We start from the raw sequence: 24,801 nt of genomic DNA on the forward strand, positions 1-24,801 counted from the left end.
CGAATACTCTAATACGTGACACCATGCACTCCGGTTGTAACACGAATATATAACATTACAATCATTATGAGCCCGGAAGTCCGACAATCATGAAACCAGCTTCATTTTTTATAGAGTTGATGGAATGCAGAGGTCAATCATTCTGAGATATTGCGTGTTAGATAATTGAAACAGATGTTTTTAAGAGGTTTAAGAGGTTATGTGTAGCTTGTAGTGTGGTGTGGAAGTGCCAATTTTCTTTCGAAACTCGCTGTGTTTAAGGAGTCCGGTTGGGTCCGATACTAGTCGGGCTATCCCGATAAATACGTGTAAGTAGACCGTTATTCAATAAACAATTTGATGCAAACGTATGAACATAATTATGAATAGCTTAAACAAGCGCAATTTTTATCAGTATTTCTAAATATATGCAAAACTATACCTAGTTTAATTTAATTATGAACGAATCCCCTTCTACCTGATTTACCCGACAATAAAAAAAAGAGAAAAATCTAATCTGCCACGGCAAGACGAAGATTAAAGAGAATGTAATTATAATCAACTTTATTCTGTGAGCAATATAACTTACAAAACTTCCAGACAAATTAGTTAACACATGCATGCGGGCATGACGAAAAAACGTGACAAGCAGTGCAAGACCAGCGCCTGCGCACGTACTGACACACATCGAACAAATTTCGGCAGATATCAGAGAAGTTATTAATGTCTCGATGATTAGAAACAATAAATTAAAATCTTAATTAATATTAGAATTAATTATCTAACGCCACAACCGTTGAATGACAAGTAAATAATACTAAATAACACAAGACATATTATCATAAAAACTAGTAGATATATGAAGCAATTTCAAGAAGCAGTGGTTGCGGTCAGACGAGCGATCTGTAAACATCAGTTAGGTTAAAAAATGCAGGCAGAGCCGCTAGGCGCGCCTAGTTCGCGGGTAAAAACTAACCGTGTTGACCTGGAAGGCGATACACTCCGATGCGCATACTCAATCGTGACCCCGGACGTAAGAATAATGGATACGGTATGACCCGTTCGATAAACTGGTGTGATGTTTTGTTTTAGGATGTTATTTAATTGATCTGATTAATTTGTTTGGAATGAAAAAGGTATTAAATAAGAAATACTGACTTTAGAATGTGGCCTTCGATTATTAAATTACTAAAATTTTATTAGCATTAGATGACTTTTACGCCACTAGTTTTTTTTATACATTTCAGTACCTCATACAAATATTAGCGAAGTAATTTTGTCTAGTCACATCTTAATGAACGTTATTTTATTACTATTAATAGGTGCTAAAGTTTAAATCCTATTCTGGACTTTGCTGGTCAAACATCATAATAACTTTATTTTAATTCTATCCGTACGTTCAACGTAACAAAAATTACATTTAATAAAAAGCCACATCCATCTGCTCCTATTTCCACGTCACCATCTAATGAGCGTTCTCATAATAAAGGCGAAGATGTGTAATTGGTCGGACGGCACGCGCGCGCCACGCGCTGCGCTTGCGCCGCCTCGCCTCACCTATCGCGATGTTACTTTTTACTACGCTTTTTACTACAACCGTTTTTACCCGGAAGCGTATATATTGTATATGCAGGCAAAGTTCATGGAGTTACCTATGCTTTTTGTATTATACATTATCGTAGAAAGGCTTGATTTATAGTTTGTAAAGGGCAAGTCGAGTACAACTTTTGAAATTAAATTCCATAAAGGTATAGATACACATTTTTTTTGCATAAAATAAGGGTTCTAGTAAGCATGATGTCACCTCAAAGGTCACCTCCTTTTTAATTCGGAAGATTTCATAATCCATCTATAGGAACACATTTTTTATGCCTTATTAAAATCGTCCGTTTCTCTGCTCGCTGTTTGTCTATTGATAAACTTTTTCGCGACTAAGTTGCTAAACCAATGCCCCTTACTTCGGCTTCCACAGTAGGTTACGATTCAAAAAGACGGGTAATGCCGCATGGTTAACTTAGTCTATTAGAATTCTATGCAGCCAAAGTTCGTAAAGCGATGAATTTTTTGCTTAACGTAAGGGGAATGTGCATTATGGGAGAAAAAGGGTTAGATTGATGGTTGCTAAAGGTCACTTAGAAAAACAATATTACTCTGAAACAATTGAATTGCGTTGCCATGCAGCCATGTAATTAACTATTACATCCTTTTTCATGGAATTTATTAAAAAAATCGTACGAGTATTTCATAGAGGTATTTTGTTGCAAATTGTGCAGCCCGAAAGGTAAAATGCAGTATTGAACAGAATACTAGAGTAATTTCGAATAAGTTCGAAGATGCAGACGCAATTTTTATCTGACTTCTTTATGGGTAGATAATAATTCTACAGCTACAACCCACAATCCGTGAACAACACTAGTATCTATATCTACAATTTTTAACGTAATTCTGATGGATAAAATTCTATTTTTCATCTGAGTGCTTTTAATAACCATATCCTAATAGTTAATGCAAACGCTTACCAGAATTAAAATTATTATCCGTAACACTCTATTAAAATTTCCTAAGTAGAAAGCCGAGTGGTTAAGAACACCACGCCAAAAATCCACTGAGCGCCATGTATCGCGGGTTCGATCCCCGCAGTACCAGCATTTCAGTGATCCGCGATGGTTTTTTTTAAGTCTGCAAGTGACTTCAAACCCTGCCTGATGCGAGGAATAATATCCTTAATGCGTGAGTGCTACTTTTAAATCATATATTTTCAGTTTTTGTAAATGTCGTGACACAAGAATTTTATACATTGGTTAAGACACACGGCGTTAGGTGAGACATTATAATGTGCTATCAACACCATTCATTCACATTTCTGTTCGAAGAGCGTGTCGGCGTCCACATTCTTATCAGGCGGTTTTTACGACGAACCTAATATACTTATAACAATGTGCATGGTTCCGTATCTTATAATGCATTTATCTGGAGTGTTTTTTGATAACTCACCAAGGATAATTAAGGTATATTAAAAATGAATTTATTCTTTTTTTTTTATTACACCTTGGGAGGCGTTTTCCAATCGTGTGTTTTTGCCTTTATCTATAAATACGATTCATTACTTTTTAGAATACTTAAAATATAGTAAAAATTATAAATAAATAAATATAAATAAATAAATGCGGACAACATCACATACATTGATCTGAACCCAAAGTAAGTTGCTAAAGCACTTGTGTTATGGAATTCAGATACAACGAAGGTACCACAAACACCCAAACCCGAGACAATGTCGAAATAAGAATTTTTACATTGACCCGACCGGGGATCGAACCCGGGACCTCAGAGCTAGCGACACCTTGAAACCGGTGCGTACGCCACTCGACCACGGAGGTCGTCCAAATTGAATTGAATATTTGGAAAAACATGTACAACACAAGATACCTAATCAAACCTGCAAACTATTTTTACGACATAAAATCGCGAAATCTGAAAATATAGTTTAAAATCCTCCAATGCATAAAAAAGAAGACATAGACATCGCATTAGAAACACAATCATTAATATTATTGAAACTCTTCAAACTGAACTCTAAAAAAAAACATAAATGCAGAAATAATGTTTCACTAAAAGGATTGATGAATTGGTCTCACAATGAGCAACAGTTATTACAGACTTATTACACTCATTGTGTATGCTTTATAGCTAGATTGAGATCTGTTTGCATGCTGTTTCGAACCACCAACAACGGTTACGAGTCGTAGGAATCTAGATTTTACAAGTTAGGCAGGTGTTGGCAACTTATTTTGATGATCGGAAGGAAATATAAATGTTTCAATGAATGAACAGCTCTTGAACATTGACTTACTGAATTCAAGATTAGGAATCTACATATTAGGTTTAGTTATTAATAATTGATTCTATAAATAAAAGTCACTAACACTTGTTAATTCTTTAGATAATGTGGTTACAGCACAACTGTTATACGGATAATTGTAGACTATAATTAATATAAATGTTCGACATGAATTACTAAAGTTTATAAACGATATGTGCAATGAAATACATATGGTCTACAGAATAATTTCGTTTGTCTGATTTCTCATACAAATTGAATCATTTTGCATTCATATTTTCTGGGAAAACGCATACTCCTTTTTGTACCAGATCACTCTATTCTTCGCCTAATCATCACGGACGCATTGGCACGACATTATAATACACGGATAGTTGATAGCCTTGGATTAATACATAGAATAGTTTTATCCGAATATGTTCCTGTAGGATAATTATCGATCTAAAGCGGTCAGAGCCGCTGGCAACAGCTAGTCAATTAACAAAACCATAAAACAGTTATATTTTATTTATGAGTAACGTCATCAAAAACATTAACATTAAATCAAATGTGAGAAGCAATTTAAAAAGAAACAAATCAGAATAACAGACAAGCAAACAAACAAGCTAACAATAAAACTAATTATTACATCCAATAAAAGTAGTTGCCAGTGCAAAGGTTGTTAGTGCATGCAATTGTCTGCGCACGCGCCGCTCCGCCGCGCGCCGCTTCCACGGTAACAGTATTATTACATTAGATTTCTTTATTGTTTGTAACGGGGATGTTTGTTTGAAAAGTAAGATTTTTTGTTAAAGATAACTGGGAAGATAGTTTCATTTGTAAATATGTTGTTGCGAGTTATTAATTTCAATCATATTATAATGACTTGATTTGTAATTTTTATGATCATTGCTTTCGAATGACTTTCCAATAGGTAAAGACCGGATACACAGTCGATCCATGCAATAAACGATATCCCGCAGAATTAGGTAGATTCGGAAAAAACTTGAGGAAAGACTAACTTACACTGATTAAATCATTGACAGACTAGAAAATGGGGTCAGGGAGTTGATTATGATAAAACCTTGGGAAAACTAACTTATACTGATTAAATCGTTGAGGGACTAGAAAATTTCATATTGTGATAAAATCTGTCCCACACGTGATGCGACTTTAAATAGTCAGTTCATACCTTTAAGCGATTCTTTTGCGTTAGCGTTTTTACGAATTAGCTTGTCTACAAACCCTGGTAATCATAAGATAACATTAATTATACAGCCTAATTTAAAAAAAATATGTCCTAAAACGAAAAATCAGCCCTTCCCATACCTGCAATAATGACAAATCTTAATTTTGTCCTCTATCACAACAGTTGAAGCAGAACATACTCCCTTTCACACCTACCAAAACTTTACCATTGCCATAAACCAATACAGGTCATAAATAGTAAGTAGGTAGGAACATAAGCATTTTCTCGAAGCACGCAATGCAATTTGCAATTCGTAGGTAACGAAAGTCCTGGGTCAGCGCTCAGTGCGTAGCTTCGGGGGGATTGCGAATAAACGCATTTATTATATGTTAATTCTGTGAACAAGATAATCTGTTATACTACGAGTTTCGTTTGTTGTGAATTCCTGAATGTTATTTGTCGGCATTATTTGGTTTTGGGATTCGAGTTTTTATTTACTCGTGATCACGAAGTTCAGAAAGCCTAAGTAGAAAAATGTGGTGATACTATCCGAGCAATGTCCTTGATTTTAAATTACTACTATTTGTCTTCCCTTTAATCTTGCGTCACTCTTTGTCAGCTATATCTTAGAATTTCACACATCCGCCTTTTTCTACGTCATTCTTCATTCTTTAATCAATGACATGTTTATTTTTGGGCTAACAATTTGTTACTCCAATTATCCAATTAAGCCTAAGTTTCATGTGTTTCCCATCCAAGCTCTACCGATAACCAGATAACTTAAAAAAATAAACCTGAACTGGTATAAAACATTTGAGCTCACTTGTTCAAATCGTCAGTCAATAATCAGCAATCATCTATACATACCACAAACTAACAACCACACAATAAAAATAAACTATTTACCTGACCCTCCAAGAATAGCTGAGAAGAAAATAAATATAAAATTGATATTCCAATTGCTGTACCGTATATAAAGAGTACAGTAGGCGTATTCACAGCCGACCGCTCGCGGTGTCTTGGCACCATAAAGCATACATTCAATTATCATCAGCTAGCCTTCACACCCAGTAATTGGTGAATGCTTCAACACTTACGATATGGGTGTGGGGTATATGATTTGGGATGTTTCAGGACCCAAAAAAATATGAAACTAACTTTTGAAATAGGTAAGTGTTTCCAAAGGCAATGAAAATTGTGGATCCCAGCTGTTATTTATATAACTTTGACAAATGTTACGGGTATGCAGAAACTAGAACGTCTGACAACCTGTCTGTCTAAGGGATATCGTGTTGCCAGGCAACTGGATTGAGAAGGTCAGTTAGGCAATCGCTCCTTGTAAAAACACTAGTACTTAGCTGCATCCGGTTAGACTGAAAGCCGAACCAACATAGTTGGAAAAAGACTAGGATGATAATGATGATTTTGGAATGGATGTTGCGGATGTCGGTTCTAGTAAAAAACAAAACTTTCTATGCAACAAAATGTAATGCTGTGTCACTTTAGCAATTAAAGCTTGAAAAAGGACGAAATATACAAATTGGATAGATAGATTTTACTCAACAAGGCGTGGTCACCCTTGCACAGGTCTTGGAATATAATGACCATTGGTAAGGTGGTACTTTTATGAAAACTCTACATACGGGATAAATCAGTTTAAAGATTGTAGTTTAAATAATTGGTAACACAGATTTCTATAAATAGAACTTCAAAAAGTATAGTGCACCTTTATTTGTTCAAAAGGAAAACTTCTTTTTCGGAAGTCAATTTTTTAAAGACTTTGGGTTCGCCTAAACGCTTGAAAAATGGTCCGACTTTGACCATTTTCAAAACTCCTCTTCAATTACCATGAGAACATAAATAGGAGTTCCTTGTTTTCCTTTTAACCTCTTAAAGGACACAGAAATAGTAGATGAATATTTTCAGCCACATTCTCTGCAAGAAACTTTGGAAAGGAGAACACGACATTCCCTCGCATGCGTTTAGAACGAGCTTGCCCCAGGCCTTACCCTCACAATTTATTGGCCAGTTCATTCAAATCATAGGAAATCAATATACGCCGGTGTACTTTGACATTTAAACTGTTTGTAACTATCAGACCTCGGAAACTTTCAAAACTAGCCTACTCTTCACAACTTCTTTTTATGCCATAACAGAGGCTGTGTAGCCTCTGTTATGGCATAAAAAAAAGTTTTATCTAAACCCAGTACTGGATTATAAAAGTAAGTAACAATGATGTGTTGCCTTCTCCAAAAAGTTAAAATGTGTTATTTTGTCGTAGACCCTTGTTTTCAAGGACGAAATTAGACATTGAAATCCTGTTTGTGACAAGTATTTTCGAACAAAAAAATTTTGTCAAAACTAGACCAATTAAGAGAAAACAACCGGTCAAGTGCGAGTCAGGCTCGCGACAAAACTTGCGATACTTCCGAACGGGTTATGCATTTTATTATTATTGCAACAAAAACACATTATCTGTGCAAAATCACAACTCTCTTGCTATGACGTTTTAACCGATACGGCCTTGTCAAATACTGACGGATAGACTGACAAACGGATAGCCAGCGGCTTAGTAATATGATTCCGTCAACCTTTGGCCACCGAATCCCAAAAATAATTTTCGAGCTCTCCAACATTCTAAAATTTTACCTCAACAATATAACCAGCATCCGAACCCTTATCCCGGCAACCTAGCTCTGTTGTTTTTGCTTACGCCTACCGGGCTTGGCAAAGATTCATGTTATCAAGATAAGTATGACCAACATACTCGTAAAATATTGCTTACATTAAGTCCTATCCGGGCTATCGCGACAACTCGTAACTACGGAACCCGATAGTCGCATACCCCGAGATGATCATATCATATTGGCTCATAAACGTCTTATACTGAACATGGCTCTTGAAATACTGGACTGAATATTCATCATTTGATAGTAGATTGATTAAGTGTGAGTTTTATGAACCGTAGTGGACCATTGGCTTAGGGCATGTACGCACGTTTCGATTCACGTCTGTTTCAAGTACCTACAGCAGATTAACAGAAAAATACAACGCCCCCTGTAAGGAATTATTGTATGGCGGGAGGTTTCAGAAAAATTCATGTCACGCGCACAAAGACTCAGGACAAGCATTCGTGGATCACACAAGTGCTTGTCCTACGCGGGGACCGAACTCGCGATTCGTCGTTCACTGTGGGTTTGGCTTGCTAACCTCGACCACTCGGCTAACCTTGCCGTCAAAAATAGTCATAAACAAAGCCTGTCATAATTTAAATCCCGTTCTTATAACCACACAATCGAACAGCCGAAACGGGCCGGGCCTAAACTATACGCAAGGGATACGATTTAATATTGTGACAGACATTAAAAAGTCACCTTTTACGACCTCCGAAGTTAAGTAGGGTTGTCGAAAACTATTTAGACGGGTTCAGTTAAATATTTTAGACGTAGTTTGTAGTGTATACGTGGAATATTATATTTTAGATATTGTACTTCTCTTTTTGGTCTGGAATTAGTTTATTATATAAATAATTGTGTGTCTGTTTTTAAAATAGCACAGATGTGGAACATTTTGTCTTCCTTTTAAAATAAGTTTTATGTTTTTTCTTTATAATTATAACAATTCCGAAAACTGAAATCAATATTGAAAACTTCACTCACAAAATTGACTTCTAATTGATTAAAAATAGCGCCCAGATCTGACCACGGCGCGATCTCAAAAAAAAAGTAACAATGTCACAATAGTAAGAACTAAACGAGGAACTAATAAAACCAAATAGAAAATAAGAAGCACAGTTCGAAAAGACTTCCGACTCTTCATTTGTGTGTAAAACACCAAAAACAATATTGATACTTGACACCGGTATTTCATCTTTGTTTGAAAACAGTGTCTTAGCATAGTTGAATAACGTTTGGCCTCTTCCCATGGATCCGCATACCGATGTTGTTTTGCAAGTGTCAAAATGTTTAGGAAAAAATTGATGTGTCATTGTTTTAAAAAGTGAATTAATAGCCAGTTGGAATCTTTTTATTTGATATAGAAAGGATAGGCTTTTTTCTAGGCGAATTAAAGCATGTTTTTTAATTTAGTTTCTGGAAGTCACAGTTTGCTAAGTAACAACCAAACTGCAAGATGTATTGACAACAAAACTTTATGTCATTGAAGGACGAGTCAAGTAAACAATAAAAACATCCCTATCCAAATCTCTTCAAGGCCACAAAAATAAAGGACGTTCACTTTCTATTCCTACATCACCAAAAATAAAACAACGACATTTTCCCATAACCTTGGCTCCAGACAATTTACAGCGGCAGAATGTTTTCCTGGCATCCTTAGAGCTGCGTGGAGCTGGCCGACCGGACGCGGCAGGTGCTACCGAGGGTTCACTCGGGTTCACGCCCCCCCCCCTCCCGTACACCCCGCACCGTCCTCCCGCAGTGCCGCAGCATCCGTGCAAACCCGTTCCTCTAATAATATAACGTAGAAATGAAAGATTAATGAGAGCAACCAGTGCACGCCTCTTTCACTCGACCTGTAGGGATGGGGAGTTGGATGTCGATTTTGATGTAAAAATGACAAAAGTTACAAAGTCGGGCTTGACGGCAAGTTCTATTTGACAGCAGACTTTCAAAATGCGATGTTAGAGACGTATTTGTGTGTGTAAAAAAATGATGTGTTGTGTGATGTGAATGTTTTATCTTTTTTTAAGAGACAAAATACGATGATGTAAACAGGAGGACGGAAAAATAATGTTCATAGCATCATAAACCAATAAATTCAAAATCACGGTAAAGTAAACAATTGTACTTCCAAAACCATTAACATCAACACACCAATAAACTCCAACAAAACAACCCCACAAACAATTAAACATTTTATCGACAACGATCACATCCCTAGATCAACAGGTCCCGATCGCAATGAAGACCGCCCATATAAAATATTAGCCGCGTGCCGAGCCGGTAGCGAGTGTAATATATCGACCGATGACAGTCGCATTGTCGTGGCACCGCACTAGGAATGTAAGCTTTTACTCATGGAGTATCAAGACGGTTAGCAGATCGTAAATTTTGTTTGGCATTCGTAATCAATGCTTAGTAGTCAGTTGTTTCATGTAGGGTTTACTTTGTAGTGCAGTTGTTGAAGGCTGAAGTACTACTGGGTTTAATGTTGCTAAGACTCTTAGAGGCTATGTCTAATACTGAGGTCATTATTTATACTTAAACCGAAACTTAATGTAATAAATAATCAATGAAGTGTAGATGTTTTTTTTTTCAGTTTGAGTGTACTCGGTTAAACAATAAGAAAATAAATTATGTGTTCAAGCAGACACGCGGGTACGCAATAGCGAGCGAGACCAGCTGACCTAAGACTCACTATGTAGCGATAAGCATTTAAGAAAATCCTAAGGTTAATAGAATAGATCTATTTAGTTGCTTAGGTTGAGTTTGGCTTAAAATTCAAGCTTAATTTGTATCCGTGTGGATAAAAACCCCTTAACTATAAATAAATATTTAAAAAAAGCTTAATTTAAATATCTGTTAAACTTCATGCCATATCTATCCCTGTAAAATAGATACAAGCCATAAAATTTGAGAAAATCTCAAAGTTTCAATATTCGTGTCTTAGAACGAATGACCTACCACTTCTTAAAGCAGCACCTCTCTTCCACAACTGCCACAAGATGCTTTGCAGACGGTAGTATTAATATTTGAAAGAAATTATACTAAAACGTTGAAGGGGAACCAGAGTAAGAACTATAATCTGCATGTATTAGGTATTCATATGGGAGTAGTATGAATATGTAGCGGATTAAAATGGCGATAATTTACATGAATATTGATATTCATGTTTAATGAAAGACACGTGAATGAGGAAGACTGATTTACATTTGATTGATTACTTTACATACATGAGTGTTTACGAATTGATATCAAGATATTTCATTTGAGGACACCTGGTTTTGCCCGCAATTTCGCTCACGTAAATGGGTGCAAAGCCCCGAAATTGTTCTTTCTTAAAAATTAAACTAACTTACGACTTTTTCTCAATTTCAGTTACCTAATACAGTAGGTTTAGCATGATCAACGAACTAAATATTTTAATTGCGTTATAAAAAAATAGCTTAATGTGAAAATTTGAGCATAATCGCATTTTTTTCGTAGACTAAACTAATGGTAGACAACGACGTCTAATAAATCTCTATATCCCGTATCACCTCGAAACCCGCCAGCGCTTGCTGGGCCGTCGGCGCCATCCAGTACTAGCTCCTTGCATTCTTATTTTTCTCTTCAGAAAACCTCATTCCCCATAGTAGCCTTACTCTGCTATTACGTTGCTATTTTAGTCACAAAGCACAATAATCTAAATATATTATACAACCAAAAAATCAACGAACCTACTTCTAAAAACAAAGCAAAACAATTTTCTCTCAACTCCACCCTACTGCTACTTAGACAGAATCATACGAACGATTGCTCTAAAAAAGACGCACGCTCTCATTCACAAACCAATACGACCCGCCATAACAGTACTGGATGCAGCGTAACGTGCAATCATTATGAATATGGATAAAAACTGTTGACGCTTCATCGACCAAGTTGTATCTGGCGCTGGTAGACCGGAACTGCGACATAATAACAGGATATCACGGAGTGGTCTTTAGAGGGTAAGCAGAAGCTGGAGGTTAAGTTAATGACGATGTTTTTCAGGTGTGGATCCTGGTTTGGAGAGGTTTACTGATATTTGCACTTTCTTTAGAATACAGGGCAAAGGTCTCTATGGGGATAGAGGCTAACCAGGCCAGTTTTGCGAGAAGGAATTGAGCTCGTCACGTTATGTCGTTTTGGCCTAAAGTGAGTTTTCTTAGAGAGCGAATAAACTGCCGAGTGGAATTGGAACAAATGGAATTTGAATCATCATAACATTAGATAAAATATACCCATAGCGTTGTAAGTTTTGTTGCAAAAACTTGACGAATTTGTATGTATCATTAAAGATTTATCATCTATCTATCCCTCTATCTTGTATTGCGATTCTAACTACCCTACTGTTCCCGTATAAGGCAGTAGCGTAAACTTATAATAGACTGATAAAGTTAGTGACATAGGAGTGCCGATAGTGTTCGTCGTTTTGGTGCTCTCAGCTCCGTAACCGCGACCGCACAATAAACAAAGTGTACAGATAAGGCAAGCGCTGGCTGCGGCTTTGGTAAGCCACTGTTCACATACCAAATGAGGTTTTATTGAAAATTTCCTTTATTATGTCACTGGAGGAGTTTATTCAGATGACGAAAGGAGGGAATTTTATAATAAATGGAAATTGGACAAATTTACTTTTCTTATTGGTGTACCATACCTTTACCCAGTCTCTATCACATTTTGAATTTTTGCAAAAGTATGCAAAGCAATTGGACTGAATTGTTTTTACCTCAAATGTTTACGTAATTCTCAGACTACAATAAAGTGAATCACTTGACTAGTTGAGCGGATCAGCTAACTAGAATATTCTGGCAGTCAGGTCAATTCATATTCCCACTTAAGCTTTCAACAAAAATCTTTCCGCTTTCTCCTATCTATGATCAGGGAAGTTGAAAAATAATTCGTAACAATTTTCCTCTAATCCACATACACGTGCCTTTAGTCTATTGTGTGCAATACAAACGATAGCATTTCACCTCGCGTATCAAGATGGCACGCAGACACCTCGCCGGGAGATACGGCTAATTGTAACGTGGTCACGCTTTCTGCTACATGTGTCATCTGCGCACGCGCCGCAGACGTCATTACGCGCGAGGGGTGGATTGAGGATGACATACTTGGTTTTAAATCATCGGTAGAAATTATATGGGACTTGATGAAGCAGTATCGTTGTAATCACTTATCATCATCATTATCCTGGCTGCGTAAGAGAGGACCATTTGACTGACCAGCCGGTCTAGCGATTAGTGGCCAGGACTAGCATGCTAGGTAGGTTGTGGACTCGATCCAGAACAATATTTGTCTGCTGAGCACGATACGATTTTTTGTGAGTTTTTATAAGTAAGTCATTATCAATTATGTAATGAGTGTCTATCAGTTCTCTTGTAGATATTTTATGCAGATTGTGTGAAAGATTCTATTCAATAGTTTCCATTCAATATGCGTATTAAATTGTATCCAAAATTGTAAGAAGAAAAATAAATTTCAAAAAATTACCCAGCACATTTAAAAACCAACAATAAATAAATTCGTACAATTATCCACATCCACAATAAATTATTTATTAAAATATTTATGTTGTACATCAGACTTCAGACATCAGGGACCTTGTTAAGTCTGTAGAGCCTGCTCTTGACCCTATCGCCTAACGAGAGGTGTTGATCTAGGCCCTCACAGGATGGACTTAACGAGTGTTAGCGCACTGATTACTGAGTGTTATTGAAATAACTTATACATAAAATTCTCGAGTCACATTGTTAGTCACCATACTCCTCCGAAACGGCTTGACCGATTTGTATAAAATTTTAAATGTAATTTCATATCTGAGAATCGATAAGTTTCTATTTTTTATAACCTTTAGTGATAAGGGATGTCGAAACTCATTTTTTTATGTACTAGACTGATATGACTGCTACGAGTATTATGCGGCAATAATGTACATTCGCCGGAACAGCTAATTTTTATATACATCTGTAAGTTTCGTGAGAGTTTCTAGTATAAACCACAGCTTTGTGTATATTGCAGATTTTCTTTTATGTTTCGGTGACTTTCTTGCATATTCAATTATTGTTTCAATTTTAATTTCCATAGTCTTCGTCTTAAATGTTGTGTTTAAGAAATTTAGTATGAAATTAGTGGGTTTTGTTGGTCATTGTAAAAGAAATCTTCGACGTTCAAAAGTGATCTTTATTGGTAATTATTTCTCCTCGTGAATTAATTCTATACTCATTGGCCTGCTAATAAGAAGAAATTAAGCCAGAAACAGTCGATCTCAGTGGCGTGCACTTGAAGAGGCCTATGTCCAGCAGTGGACTGCGATAGGCTGATGATGATGATGATGATGAAGCCTGAAACATTTTTGTACTTCCAGTATCTACTTTCGCACTATAAGCAAAGCACTTCTAAGTAAATGATCTCGTTATTTACACCTATACCCATAATACATCTTAGCACTGAAGTAGTTAATGCAGCGAACACTTTTTGCTACAATAACTTGGTGGTTCATAATGAAATTATTATCGTTGGATCTCACTCATCGTATGAGGTGAGGTAAATTAATTTACTTAAGTAAAGATCTTCAAGATAGCACAATATGTATAGGGTTGTCTACTAAATGCATTTGTCCTTTATAACCCTTGTTAAGTGTAAGTATTCAAAGTGTATAAAACCGGACGTCATTTTGTTAGCATTTATGTTGGGATTAACGCTAGATTATTATTTTTTTATAATGAAGTACTTGGTTTTTCACTCTACTTTCTCCAGCAAACTCAATATTTGCTTTTGTAACAGATTCAATATTTAATTGAGGTAAAACGGGTAGACTACTGCATTTTGCCCAAACCATGTACATGAGATTTCATGATTCAGAATTTTCAATGTAAACATTTTCGTATTCAATTATTTTTAAGGCAAACGCTATTGACCTCGCAGGCTTTGGCAACCCTAACAATGAATAATTAGACCATCTCAGAAGGATTTCCGCGCACTGATTAACACTAACTCATACGCCTTGTTACAATTCGTTACCGATGTAATAAAACTTCAGTTTAATCATTTTTCAACTTTACGTAACAAAACACACTTTCACAAATACAGCGAGATCATGAAAATGTCTTAAAAAAAGTTAAAGTAATTTGCGTAAGAAACCGAAAATAAAACGGTTTGGTGATAAATGTAATTTCCCTTTCTATTTATTAATTTTAATCTTGTTAAAATTCTTATCAATGATTTTATGCGATACCGAACTCAAATCTTTGACTGTTCCACTTTCCAAAAACATTTATTTATATGTTCTGAAATTTCTATAAAAGGTCAGCTTCCTATTTTGCCTTTCTCTTGTTTGCACCTAATGGAAACTTTTTCAAAGATATATTTATCAATTATATATGAACGAACGGTTGGAACTGTCATATATTTGACAGGCGACCAATCTTATAGCATTATTTTTTTACTTTTCGTATTATGTGCCTAACTTGATCAATATTTTGATCATTACTTTTCAAACTTAGTTAATTCTCCTAGAATTAACAAAAAAGAAAATTAGGACTAATATTAAATGCGGTGTAAAAGTGCACTCTCCTATTTGTTGATATCAAATCTTATATCTAATCAAACCTCGTCAAGAGCAAAGCAAGGACCTTTCAATTAAATCAACTATCGATACTCATAAATCCGTGTATAAATAGTAAATGATAAACATTTAAGTGGTCAACTAAATTATCTTAACTAAAAACGAACAAAGAACAGAACGAAGGTATTTATAACAGTTATTTGACACTAAAATTATGACTTGTGTATGATGAGCATTATGGTGGCACAAACCTATATTCTACTGTACTCAAACAGACTGATTAAAACACAGCCTATTTCAATTACGATATATAAAACTATATTCTTGTAAGTACCTAGATGCTCTATTTGAAATCAATATTCCAACATTTTTTTAATATTTTTTTATAGTCAACAATTCAATTTTCCAGCACGGTATATTAAACAAAAGAATTTACATTGAATATAGCAACTTAGGCCGCGACCCGCGTAACCAGAGCAAGGTCCATTCGGACGAAGCGAATATCGATCATTATAAATTTGCAGGCGGCGCGGTAACGGCGCAAGCGCACGCGACCTACGACAAAGATTAGCAACATTTTAGTGCAGACGCGTTAAAATGCTGCTTTGCTATTTTCAGGATTCGCTTATAAATGTTGAGTTCGAGGGATTTCGTTAGGGTTTGTGTATATTATGTGTATAAGTGATTAACGATCAGGTATGACGGGGATATCTTGAAAGATATTTACTGAAATTTCAACCCAATGAAAAATTCATTGAAATAGCTCATATGGTTAAGGTGTTTTTATGACCACGAGACCAACAAGGTGTTTAAATGTGGAGCCAATTATTACTCAGTTGTTTCTAATTAACACCAATTATGTAACGCGTGTTAATTGGGATTACAAGCAGATTTCGATCTTTAAAAGTGGATCACCTTCACTAATTTTAATGAGGTAACGAGAAAACTTATCTAGTTTGGCAAACAGAATATCACGTTCAAATTCGGCTTAAGAAATTTTCTTAGTAAGGGAAAATTTTGGAAAACTAATAAGTGTCAAACTATGTAAGTCGATTTCGCTCGCGCTGAAGAAAGGAAAAATCTCCAAGCACTGCATCTCGTATATTTATTTGAGAGCTGAAACGATGACAGTAAAGCTTGAAATGCGGTGTCTAGAATTTGCCCAGGGACAGGACAAAGAATCAAACGAACCCATAAAAACTAAAAATGCATAAAAAATCTAGACATCTTAAAACAGCATGACATTACAATCGGGCGTTGCTGCGACTACGTCAAACGTATTGATAACTTATCGTCACGGAAAGAGCATAACACTACAGCCGTTATCGGGAACCTATCACGATTTATACTGATTTCTTGGACTTGAAATAACGAGGTAAGGACAGTCTTTGTACGAAGGTATAACTGTATTAAAATGTTATTGATTGTCTATTGTCTTGTACCCTGAAAAGGGTTGGTTGGTCTCACTGGGCAAGGAAGGTAGTGGACCAAATGTTATATATCTTAGAGAAGGATATAAGTGCTAATGCACAGCCCTTGGTATATCTGAGCTGGAATTATAAGTCTGCAAAAAAAGTTTATTTAAATAAATAACATAAGTAATTGAATAATTAATCACTAATTTGTAAAACAGAATAATGTTATCTAAGCCTTATCGTTTTTGATACTATCGCAAACCTCATTGACTAATTCGGATTTGGGTATGTTGGAAAAATTATGTTATCATTTGTTTATGTACGAATAAACTTACTAAACTCATAATGATTGGATAAAAATGCTCAACATATTTTGTTTTCACGCATTATATTTAAGACTTTCTCTTGGTTTTTTAAAGTTAAATTGATTGACGTGATTTGGCGAATATTAAAGACAGGACAACCAATTTTTACATCGAGAGAATAAAGAGGAAGTATTGTACTATATTCAGGAGTAACAAAAGAGACAAGAGTTTAATAAAAAAATTGTGTGACGATGTCATCTGTATCCTGTATAGTCTGTGGTCGCTTTACGCCGGCGATAGCAGTGCGCGCGCGCCATCTATACATCACTGCGCTTGCTCTCTATATTTGCTCACGACCGATAGAAATTATCGCCAAACAACCCTCCAGCGGAAAACCAACCCTGTAGCACTGAAGATTTAGTTTAATTTCGTGTGAGTATGATGTGAGTGGGATTTTTTCAAGATGTGGTCGTAGTTGACTACCATTTGCCGTATTTCAGCGCGGAAGGTACATAAATCGAGTGTGCCGATTAACGTTATCTGGTCTGGGGGGTTCGGCGGGGCGGGCAGGGGGGGTGACGGCGATTTATTCATTCATTAACTAAACGACCCCTAACCGATGGATTAATTTAGGCCGACTTACGATACTGCTTCTGTTTTAAACCGTTTTATGTGAAAGTCTGAGAGGATTTTTAAGGAGAATATTGCGCTTGATAGAGATAAAATTTATTTAAATAATGAATAATGTTTATTAAAATTATATAAACCCACCGTTAGCTCATTGTAAAAGAAGTTTGCAACTTGCTACAATCTTTTTTCTTTTCATTCTTCTCCATAACAACGGTACAGTTTGAATAAATTATGTACCACTTACAATTGCACAAATAACTTAATAAAACATCAAATTATTCGGCAAATTACATTCCGTAAAGACAAAAAACTAGACAAATGATCATTAATAGAGCTGGCGAGATGATTGCACTGATTAGTTCAGCGGCATTGCGCGCGCGCCGGTGGCAGCACTGCGCTGACGCACAGGTGCATGACACAGGGTTGTCGCATGGAGCTTGAATATTTTAAACTTTTTACATGTTATTAAAACTTTTTCTTGTTATGTAACTTTCGTGCTTTTACGGTTACTTGCATTTCAAAGTTCCTGAATATTAATATGCGTTTATTGAATTATACAAAGCTATTTTTTTTAATAAAACTGGGCTACAATAGGATCTTGAACCATTTTTATATATTAATACACTGCATTAATGTATATTGAAATAGACTTGTAAACATAATTCATAAGTTATGTTTACTTTCGCATACATCTGAATTAATTGAAGCGCTCTTATCTTATTGACTAAGTTTAATATTAGCGCGATATTTTGATCTACCGAAAATTTTGTATAGTATCAAAACAGCCTCATGACAAATTCAATTTAAAATGCTCTATAAACGTAGTCTAATCTTAGTTCGTAAAAAAATATTAACACTACATTAAAACACACCAATTATGAGATACTCGTAGCTTTCCAACAGTTAATTATCACGACCCAACAAACTCTACATTTCACAATCTCCGGTGAACAAGTGCCAGCCCTATTCCTGACACGCGCGGCGTGTTACACTTTAACGTTAGTTAAAGAGACGACGTCTGCCACAATCTCAGTACTAGAAAATACACGGATAGGTAGCATTAGAATGCAGATTACCTAATGGTAGAGTCTAGATACTGGCGCAGTTTGTTCCTTGATTCATGAGGGTTATACAAAATGTAGAGCTGTAATCTTTGGAGATTTAGTCTCGTGGCAGTACCTAAGTATACTGTATGTAAATTGTTTGGTTTTGTAACAGTTCCGTATTTGTAATTTTGTCTGTTATTCAGTTTATATGAGACATTGTAGAGTTATGATCAATGGTGTAATGAAGATGTATAAGTATAGAGAGACAATTCACAATTTACAAATTTGATTTTAAAGAGATGGGAAAATGTCATGATAAACCGACGAGGTTTAAAATAATCTAGACCAAATCTGATAAATCTTACAAAAAAATCTTGCATGTTTTGGGAAAAATAGTAAAAATCATCCAAGACACCAGCCAGCACAGCCCGTATCATAATCAGAGCTTGCAAATAAAATCGCGAGCGGTGCCTTAAACAAACTAATTCAGGGCAGTTTCCAACACAGATGTGGCGATACGCTATCAGCGATCTGTTCCATTGTTGGCGAGATTTAAGGTGTATACCGCCGTTGCCACTAATTGTACCAAGCGGTACCTCCACGTGCCCTTTGTCTGTGTAATTACTTTTATAAATCTAACCGATTTACATGAACGATAACATCGGGTAAAGGTTAGTTTTGTTTCTGTCACGCTCCAAGAACTCTCTTAGTTTATGTAGAGTTCTCTGAATGATTGTTATTTAAAAAGGAACATTAATCTCTTGGACTTCTGTTGATGTGGTTAACTCTGATGGATTTGTTAGGTAATTGTGTAACGTGGCGTTAAATCAAGGATATATCATCTTGCTGGTGTATTTTTTAGGTGATGATAGACTGAGATGTAACCTAATAGAACTTTAATCAATTATTCTTTGTATAAATCAAAATTACTTATTAAGTAGATTTCTGGAATACACGTGTTAATTGGTATTTGATTTGCCATTTCAAATTATTGATAGTTATTGCATACTAACTATAAGAAAGTAAAACAAGACTGAAGAAAATTACAGAAGAAAACATCTTCTTCTAAAGTTATTCAGTTTGGAAACGACAATTCTTTTCGAGCATTCGAGCCCTTTGCAAAATTTGCACTTAGGTCCTACTTACGACAAAAGCGAGTTCCTTAGAGCGGGAGTGGGAAAAAAACAGAGCAAGAAACCACTGACCTTTCATCTCACTCTGGCACCTCAGCTGGTCGATGATGCTGGTCAGCCTGTTCTCCCGTTGGCTCCCTCTACTGGCCACCTCCTCCACATCCTCCTCGACCTTCACTGACACTTCCTTTTCATTCACTTCACTGCACTGCACTTTTGGAGACTGGAGCTTAGATTGGACCGCCTCCATTTCGAATTAACAATGGCGGATTTGACACAACACTTTAAAAAAAGCACTAAACAACACTTCACTGTTTATTTTCACACTACACTTTTTGCTTATCACTTGATTTAAGTATCCTGCCTAGTTAAATTACCTGTGAAAGATAAATAATAAGTTAAATAACATTAAAAGTTTAAGCTAGTCTACCCTCACACTGTAGTCCAAGAACTTTCATCACACGGTCCCTTTTACTTGTTTTTTACTATTTATTATATTATTGAATATACATCTCTTTCTCTCTCCAGCTCTCTACAAAATATCATATCTTTTTTTTTATTATGCTCCTATTCTTTTTTGTAGGGATCTATTAAAACAATTAAGAGAGACGATATTTATAAATAACATGAACGGTCATAATTTGTATGGTTTATAAAAAATATTAATATTTTTTTACAAACAATCTCTCCTAATACAGTTGCATACTCATTATATTATCATTTTAACCTTCCGCTAGGTAACAGTAAAGAGTAAATTATAATTTAAGTGATATAATGTGTAGTTCTAAATGATATGCGACCGACAGTTGCAATAATCAATCATTCTGAGATTCAATAGTCACAATACACACATTTTGACGACCTCCGTGGTCGAGTGGCGTACGCACCGGTTTCAAGATGTCGCTAGCTCTGAGGTCCCGGGTGTAAAAAATCACATTTCTACATTGTCTCAGGTCTGGGTGTTTGTGGTACCTTCGTTGTATCTGAATTCCATAACACGAGTGCTTTAGCAACTTACTTTGGGTTCAGAACAATGTATGTGATGTTGTCCGCATTTATTATTTATTTATTATTTATTAATACAAGAAATTGCTTTTAGGATGAAATGTTTTATTATCCATATCAAAATAAATAATGCAATCATTTCTTATCAAACTTCTTAAAAATTGTCTTTGCCATACTAGTTCTTGTCACAAGTTTGACTCGCATCCCCGTTGCAGCTTCCACCCATGATTAAAGACTCCGGTGAGTTTGCTTGGGTTTAGTCGACCTATCCTAATAAACAATAAACCGTTATTAAATAAATAACTATGTATAAGTCTCATACTAAGTTATATTCGCGGTTTCTTCTACGTTTTCTTGGCTACAATTTGTGATAACGCTATGCTTTAAAGCCTTCCTTTTTCCACAAGTTTTCGGTAGCTAAAGTGTGATTCGCGTGCGGTGGACCAAGCAAACTAATCATATCAGCCTTTCGCCAAACGTCCTTTCTACGATTGTGATCTTCGTTAACGCTCATATGTATCGAAATAACATTTTTTTTCAGATGGTAAATCATAAAAACCTCCTGCTTTGGGATAACTATGGCAGGATATACGGACTCCGTACCTTCATTAGTTTTTTAAATGATGTCTAAATTACTCTTGGTTCAGTCCGATCATTTTTTATAGATATGCGACATATGATTTGATAATAATTTTCCATATCAAAAAAGGTCATATTTAAGTGCCTTATAGTAAAGTATTATGAGTGTTATAATCGACGATCAGTGCTTTATTGCTATGAGAAAAACCCTTAGAAAATTTTCATTGAATTAGGTCTTAAACATAAACTATTAAGTAAATAGTCAGTAACTTAGTTACCGTATTTAATTAAATGATTTGATATTTTCCCTGTAATCTAATATATTTATTTACCTTGCATCATATTCAATGAACAACAATCTATAAAACTAAATACCTAAAGTTCATAAATCGACGTCTTTTCCCCCTTAACTTTCACATTCAATGTTGTAGAATCAAATAAGTTTTTAACCCTGTTTACCTTTTAATTTTACGTTATTCAATATATTCTCCTAAAGCTTCTCAAAGATCCTTCTAAAAGAGGTTTATAATCCGCCACCAAAGTCCTTCCGTCTTTTCCTCTACTCTGCCCGGTGTACGGCATCTTCTGTCTCTTTTTTATGGCATGCACGCAGTTTGCCATCTCATCAAATAGGTCATATAACAGATTCCATGATAAAAAAAAACTCTGTAAACTGGGTCCGTCTTTCTCAATACCGTGCATCCAACAACAAAAATCGCAAATAATTAATCGCATGTCCAAATGTAATTATTGTTTTATTACTTCTGATATTTAATATTCTAGGGACGATAAATCAAAGACTAACTATCTATTATTTATCGCTAAAGTACCTGAAGCAAATACTTGTATAGTTATAAGATGTATTAAGTGGTTAGTTTAATCATTACTCATATTAACTTTTCTATTTAGAAAAATGAATTATTTTTTTTCTTGTTAATAGTTTAGATTTTGCCCTTTGCCAAAACACACTGAGTTTTATATCTCTACTTAAAAGAGTCTTATATTCCTAATACACTATATAGATATACCTACATGTTAACAAACTCCAAATAATATGAGACAAAAATACATACAACAAAATTATCGTAAACAACATTCCACAATTAAAGTCAAATGAATCACTTAAATATACAAATGTATATACCTAGAATCTTTATCTTCAAAACGTACGTACCTATATGTCAAACATTAAAATTTTCACAACTCACTCTTGACTTAAAACGATGAACTCCCAAAACGTCAAAGTTCAAAACATAACCTTAACAAGAAAAATCGCTTTGTCACTCATGCTCACCTCTTAAACACACTTCACATAAAAAGGGGATGTTTTAAAGCCAAAGTCAAGAGTTTTTTGTTCACAAAATTGTAATAGAAAACAATTGTTAAGGTACCACAGGTAGACCGTGACGATGGCTTGGTTATCGCGCTGGTACTGATAACTCGTGTCAGGTCAAACGAACAAATGGGGCGTCACAAGGTACGCCTGATAACAGGTGATAACGGGCTCTTAACCTTCCGACTGTACTCGGCACTTCAATGGAAACGGTGTCAACTGTGGAATAAACACTCGTGCATGAACAAATCAATAATTAATTTATTAACTGGACATCTTTATAACTGCTGGAGGTTATCTTGTTAATGTCATCCTGAAACTTGAATAGATTTGGCCGATTTGAACATTCTATGCGTTCTATCCGATGGATTTGTTAGCCAGCGGTATCATAACATGTTTTATTTCAAAAGCCAAAAATATTTATATTTATGTCAATTTTTAACATTCTTACCATAAATTACCTAGATATAAAATCAAATATAACAGATATAAAATCAAAATCTTTGTTGTATGGAGATTACAAATAAGTACCTATGTCAAATTTAATCTCAAGGAACCAAATCCAGATAGATGGAATGGATGATGAATGGCTTTTAAATTTTTATACACAAACCACAAGCTAATTGACTTTTTGTTTTGGGCTGAGTCATTGAGGAACGCAACTGATTAAAAAAGAATAATTTCGCATTTCATTGATTATCTTTAATGACATATTAAAAAACTTGTCAACATCAACCACTTCTATCGCTGGTCTGGAGATTTCTTCTTCTATTTTTTACTATTTTTGTTTGATCAAAGCAGTAAGGGGCGATATTAAAAAGGTGACGAAAATATGGTAATGATGAAGTGAAACTCATTTTTGCTAACGATTAAGTAAGAAAATTGTTCCTAATGTTTCAATTTCGTGATCAATGAATACACTTTCAATTGTTCTTGCTGATAACTTGTCACACATAACTGGTTTATAAGTAGGTATCTGGGGAATTACTTACGAAGTATTAAAAGTACTCAAGTATACATGTTAACGTAATATAAGTACGTAAGTAGGTACATTCGTTATATTTATTGTGTCATGCATGTTGTAACAGAAATCATATTACAAATGTATTTGTATCAAATGGCATGTTGTCAACATTACTAAGATCATTTAGGCAAAAATAAAAAAGGGAAACTTTGTAATTCGACTAATTTAAATTAGTCATAAGAGATTATTAGTCTATATCCGATGGGCATGAAATGTAATCTATGTAATTTCTGATACAGATAATAATCAAAAGGATACAGTTCGTGCTTAAAGACATAGAAATTCTTAAAAAATATCGCTTGAATGAAAAATGTAATTCTATTTATAAACAAACCGGACAAGTGCGAGTTGAACTCGCGTGAAGAGGGTTCCGTACTCATCTACAAACCGATTCAACAAAACTTAACATTGGAGTTAAAAAATATGTTCTCCCACACATTCCACCTGCAAATGTAAATAACATGGACTTCCTATAGGTTTTCCTATAATCTATAAGGAGAAAACTAATCTGAATTTTTTTGAAAATTTTAGGTTCAGTAGTTTCGGAGATATAGGGGAGGGAATGGTCAATTTTCGTCTATTTTTTTGAATAACTTGGAAGCTATTTAATTTAAAATTACAAAAAAAATACATTTAAGATCTTCTCAACAAGAACTTTCATTTGATATGCCACACGATGCAGTTTTCATATATTTTTTTTTAATTTTCCCCTTCCCCCCCCCCCAAAATGACCCCCCATATACAGATTTCATCTGCTCACGTCACACCTCTGTGTTTGGGTCATAGGAATTGATATGTGTACCAAATTTCAACTTAATCGGTCTAATAGATTCGGAGATAATTGACTGTAAGCGACGGACGGACAGACACACGAGTGATCCTATAAGGGTTCCGTTTTTGTATTCAGACGTACGGAACCCTAACAAGCTTGTACCTAATTAGTGGATTATGTCTCAAGATAATGTATTATGACACATATTTTTGTAATTTCAAACGAAAAATTGTTGAAATTTTAATCATGCCATGTTTAAATTTGTAGCTGTTTATCAACAGAGCCTAAGCAGTAAGCACTTA

General features: G+C 35.2%; 1 protein-coding gene across 1 annotated transcript in view; it reads right to left on the reverse strand.

Moving 5' to 3' along the window:
- LOC113502038 overlaps positions 1–23,155 on the reverse strand; it is a 39,603-nt gene extending 16,448 nt beyond the window's left edge. Inside the window, exons 1-2 of the mRNA XM_026883411.1 lie at positions 22,545–23,155; positions 19,859–20,163 (exon numbers count right to left, since the gene is read on the reverse strand). Coding sequence (XP_026739212.1) covers positions 19,859–20,036 — 178 coding nt within the window. The 5' untranslated portion in view covers positions 20,037–20,163; positions 22,545–23,155. The remainder of the gene's footprint in view (positions 1–19,858; positions 20,164–22,544) is intronic.
- Positions 23,156–24,801: the final 1,646 nt, after the last annotated feature.

This window comes from Trichoplusia ni, chromosome 16 (genome assembly GCF_003590095.1).
Source record: "Trichoplusia ni isolate ovarian cell line Hi5 chromosome 16, tn1, whole genome shotgun sequence".
NCBI lineage: Eukaryota > Metazoa > Arthropoda > Insecta > Lepidoptera > Noctuidae > Trichoplusia > Trichoplusia ni.